Source organism: Penaeus chinensis, chromosome 8 (genome assembly GCF_019202785.1).
Source record: "Penaeus chinensis breed Huanghai No. 1 chromosome 8, ASM1920278v2, whole genome shotgun sequence".
Taxonomy (NCBI): domain Eukaryota; kingdom Metazoa; phylum Arthropoda; class Malacostraca; order Decapoda; family Penaeidae; genus Penaeus; species Penaeus chinensis.
The window spans coordinates 31,394,040-31,399,039 of record NC_061826.1 but is presented as its reverse complement, the minus strand read 5'-3'; the positions used below and the strand labels follow the sequence as shown (position 1 = coordinate 31,399,039).

At 40.3% G+C, this 5,000-nt stretch overlaps 1 protein-coding gene across 5 annotated transcripts in view; it reads left to right on the top strand.

The window, feature by feature from the left end:
• LOC125028042 (dnaJ homolog subfamily C member 22-like) overlaps positions 1–5,000 on the top strand; it is a 23,311-nt gene that overhangs the window by 651 nt on the left and 17,660 nt on the right. The window contains exons 2-5 of one of the 5 annotated variants that reach the window (XM_047617317.1): positions 686–721; positions 1,032–1,067; positions 1,390–1,425; positions 1,737–1,769. The exons of 1 other annotated variant lie outside the window; for it this stretch is intronic. In XM_047617317.1, coding sequence (XP_047473273.1) covers positions 686–721; positions 1,032–1,067; positions 1,390–1,425; positions 1,737–1,769 — 141 coding nt within the window. The remainder of the gene's footprint in view (positions 1–685; positions 722–1,031; positions 1,068–1,389; positions 1,426–1,736; positions 1,770–5,000) is intronic. 3 more of the 5 variants (XM_047617318.1, XM_047617319.1, XM_047617320.1) reach the window with 3 other exon arrangements.

Sequence of the window (5,000 nt, the reverse complement as noted above, 5' to 3'; positions counted from 1 at the left end):
AAAACAATATGAAACATTATCACTATGATTTATAATGGGAAAGGAAGGGGATTATTATGACTGAGTACCCTTACTTACTAAAAGCCCTGTGTCTTTAATATCGATGAGAACAGTGTGAGTGGTTGTCAAATTCGATTTCTCTCATGGGTATTAGTCCCCTTGAGTGGTGCAGCCTCCAGAGACAGTCCCAAAACCAGGCATCATGCAAACCCAAAAATCCAAACCTAACCTTTCCTACCCACTATTTATTTCCTAGACTGAGAGGCAAGCCCCCTGTACACCCCTCCCCCCTCTATTAGCACTTCATGCCAAATTACAGAAAACATGACATTGAGAACTTTGGCTTTGCAAGGGCATTATAGACTTAGTATCTGAGTGGTGATAAGGCAGTGGATATTCGTCATGTGTGGTAAATATGAGGCCAACGTAGCTGTGCCTGTCCCTGCCACTTTGGTAAGATTAATGCCTGGATTTTAGGCCATGTAGGTTAGATTAGGTTAAACAGTGAGGCACCCAGATTCAACAGGATAATTTGGACCTGGTAATGATTGCCATGTGACTTGAATATTTTTACTTGAGACCGATAGATAAAAATCAGAGTGAAATTTATATTATCATTATTATGATGTTTGATTAATTAAAGAGTTCAGAAGGAAAGAAGAATTATAAATCATTTTCCCTGCAGGTATTTCAGAGAAATAATTTCCAGAATAGAAATAAGGTCAGTAACATCACAGTAAGTGGTGCTTGTACTGAGGTTTCTCTCGCATGTGGAGAGCAAGACACATAATTAAAAAATATTTGAAAACATTGACTTATTTAGATAAAAAAAAAAAAAATTGTATATTGAAATTCGTGCATATATACACATACACTTGCATGTTCTAACCTAGATGTGCACAGTTGCCTAAAGAAATTTGAGTTGCAACTAAATGAAAATCAGTGTGTGAAATTTATATCATCATATTTAAATTGTTTGCTTAATTAGAAGTTGAGAAGGAAAGAAGCATCATAAATCATTGTTCCTACAGGCATTTCCAAGAACATATTTGGTGGATAATAGAAAGGTCAGTAAGTTCGTAGTAAGTGGTGCTTGTACTGAGGTTTCTTGTGCATTTGGTTAATCTTGAAATGAGTACCATGTGGAGAGCTAGATGCATAAATAAAAATATTTGAAAACATATTAATATATTTAGATTAAAAAAAAAAAATAATTATATTGAGATTTGTGCATATATACATATACACTTGCATGTTCTAACCTGGATTTGCACAGTTGCCGAAAGAAATTTGAGCTGCAAATAAATAAAAATCAGTGTGTGAAATTTATATCATCATATTTATAATGTTTGAGAAGAAAAGATGCATTATAAAGCATTGTTCCTACAGATGTTTCAAAGAACTTATTTGGAGGATAATAGAAAGGTCAGTAATTTCGTAGTAAGTGGTGCTTGTACTGAGGTTTCTTGTGCATTTGGTTAATCTTGAAATGAGTACCATGCGGAGAGCAAGACACATGATTAAAAAATATTTGAAAACATTAACATATTTAGATTTAAAAAAAAAAAAAAAAATTATATTGAGAATTGTGCATATATATATTTACACTTGCATGTTCTAACCTGGATTTGCACAGTTGCCAAAAGAAATTTGAGTTGCAAATAAGTAAAAATTTATATCATATATATAATGCTTGTTGAGAAGGAAAGAAGCATCAAAAATCATTGTTCCTACAGGTGTGTCCTAGAAATTAGGAGGATAAAAGAAAGGTCAGTAACTTTGTAGTAAGTGGTGCTTGTACTGAGGTTTCTTGTGCATTTGGCTAATGAGTACCATGTGGAGAGCAAGAAACATAATTAAAAAAACATTTGAAAACATATTCACATACTTATATAAAAAACCCATATTGAGATTTGTGCATGCACAATCACTCACATGTGCTAGTCTGGATGTGCACAGTTGTTAAAAGATGTAAAGTCACTAGATTGTTGTTAGAGCTAAGCCTATGGAGTGGAGTCCATAAGATGGCAGTATCCATTTTCCTCTATCTTTGTGTGTCACTTTTGATAACAATAACCCAATCTGCTATAGGCATGCAGGGCAAGGTAGATGGTCCATAGAATTGTAAGGTTGATGAATTTGAAGATAGTAATTCTTTAGGTAACAGTCAACTTTCAACCAGCCATCCAATGTTGATTATTATTTCATGTTCCTTTTATGTACATTGTAACAAGAATGAATCTGTTGTTGTTTTTCATGGCAAATTATATAAACACATGGTAGCAGTTTACAAAGTGACTGCACCCTCCTGATGGGAAGCCCCTTTTACTCAAGCCATCCCCCCCCCCCCCCCAATCCTTTGCCCGTTGTTGTCGTGGGGGGGCTTAGGAGACGAAGACTGAGACCCAATGATGGGGAACTCCTCAACCTTGGGACTCAGCCATCGACTCAACTAATTTTGCATGGTCTTTTTTCCCACTCAATATTTTTCGTTTCAGTATTTTCACCAATCCCTTTTACTATCCACCTCCTAAGGTGTGAGAGCTGTGCTGAAAGGATGAAAGGCTGACTTTGTCAGTCCTGAACGGCCTGAGTGAACCATGGGCACGGTATTCCCCTGCCATACCTGGCCCTTACCCCTCAAGGGGACCCTGAGGGGTGGACTATTTTTTTCCCCATCATGGCCAATAATGAAGAAACCCCACTCTTAGGGGCAATGAGGCTTGCCCCTTTATCAAATAGCCCCAATCCCAGCTCTCCTTTGACCACGGCTCCGAACACTGCAACAACTACCCCATCATCAATGCATACTAGTACAGTATCAACCCTAATCAACAACCAACCCCCAGGAGACATTTCTACTCCCACAACCTTCTTCATCAACCACCCCATCTCCCCTTATTACTACCTTACAACTTTATTGCCCACCTCCCCATAACACAACCCCCCTCAACACTACTCCCTCCTCCACACGTCCCCGCACTTCTACTACCCCCACCTCTACAAGAATCCTAAATACTCTATTTAGCCCAGCCAAATGGGACTGATTTTTCGTGATCCCTCCCACAGCTCCCTACTCTAAAAACACCCTCCTCTTCCAGCAATGCCTCCAAAAACAATAAGGCAAAGTCTCTTTCCGTAGCCGACCCGACTACTCCCGTCTCGTCACAGTAACAACTGAAAACCAAGCTATAGCATTAACAAAACTAACTGATCTATGTGGTAATCCCATCCCTACAGAACCTCATCCAACCCTCAATACTTGCAATGGAACTGTCTCTATCTCACCAACAGATTGCCCAATCTATGACAAAGAATGGTCAGATTGTGGAGAGGATTTACTCGCCTGTCTCACAGACTATGATGCAACATATGTACAATGCTACTCCATTCCTCCCAGAGGAAATCGTAAGAAATCCATTAACATTGCTAAAATTACTTTCCGTAGACATGACCTTCCCTTTAATGTTTACATAGGTGGGGAATCCCTACCTGTCCGACCAAAGCAACCTCCTCCTCGTCAGTGCCAAAATTGTTGGCGTTTAGGACACCCAGCCAAACAGTCATTCCACAGCCAGATGCCCGCTATGTGCCCAACCTGGCCATACTTGATCAAACTGCTCTGCACAATCACGCACATAATGTATTTTTATAGAGGCTGCCCCACCTACAAATTTGAGTCTGAGGTAGCAACTCTCAGATTCAGACTTGGACTCACTCTACGTGAAGCCAGACAGGAGGCTCGTCAACAAGGTTTTTCTCTTACCCCCTACTCTAGTTAGTAATGTCGCTCACTCTGCCACTCCCCCTACCCCCCTAGCTCGTACACCCTCTCCTAAACCTAACACCCCTCCATCTAACTTCCCCTCTTCTACCTCCTACCTTCCCCAGTCAAATTCTTTTGCCATCCTAAATCCAGACACACCAATCTCTACTACAGCCCCACCACCTTCCCCTCTCCCTCCTCGCACTACCCGCAGCAGACAGAATAAACGTTCCACCCCCTCTTCCCCTACCTCACAATCACCTCCACCTTCCTTTGCCCCTATTCTTCAGACACCAGACTTCACTTCCCCCCCTCACAAGAAAACCTTTATCTCACAAAACTCCCCAACCAACTCCACTACAGAAACTCTTGAAGATATCCAGAACTACATAATCGAGTCCCAAACTAATATTCATCCACCTTCAAATTCTACAACTCCCGTTCCCTCCACACTCAAAGTGACTGCCGATATCCATCCTCCTCCTACTCATATTCTCCCTACACCCAATCCTCCTACCCCAGCAGACAGAATAAACGTTCCTGTTTTCCTTCCTCAAACGCATATATATCCTTCACTTGATCTAACCCCTTTACATTACATCATCTGACCCTAACCCATTCACTCACCAATTCCTTAACCCAGCTTTAACAACTAATCACTAGCCCAACCACCCTTCACTAACATTAACTATAGTGCTACATGACCTTAGATGTCTAGCACACTTATTTTGCTTTTAACCATTAACCATTACTCAAGCCATTCCTGGGAAATCTATAAATGTCGCAGTTTGAACCAAAAATTGAAATTTTTTCACAATACCCTTGCATAACCTGAGCATGACAATTTTGGGTACTGATGGATTCCTCTCACTCTCTACAATCCAAATAAATCTAAATTATGCTGTGTGATTTAGGACAATTTCTTATGCTCTATAAGGTAGCAGTGTCCATTTCCCTCCAAGTCTGTCCGACACTCAGTCTTGCCTTGAATATGTGGATTCATTGTTTTCTTTGGTGAGGGTTGGTAGATGGTCGCAAGGGGCATAGCCCCTGCATTAGACAATATAGTTACTGATTTTTTGTATATTATTCATATTTTATGCTACAATTTACATGGTACCTTTCATCCCATCCCCTGTTATCAGGGCCAAGAATGTGGGGGTTTGGGTGGGCTCTGTGGCATAATTCTTACATATACGTGTACTAGAGGTTGAGAGGAATCTATTGATACTAA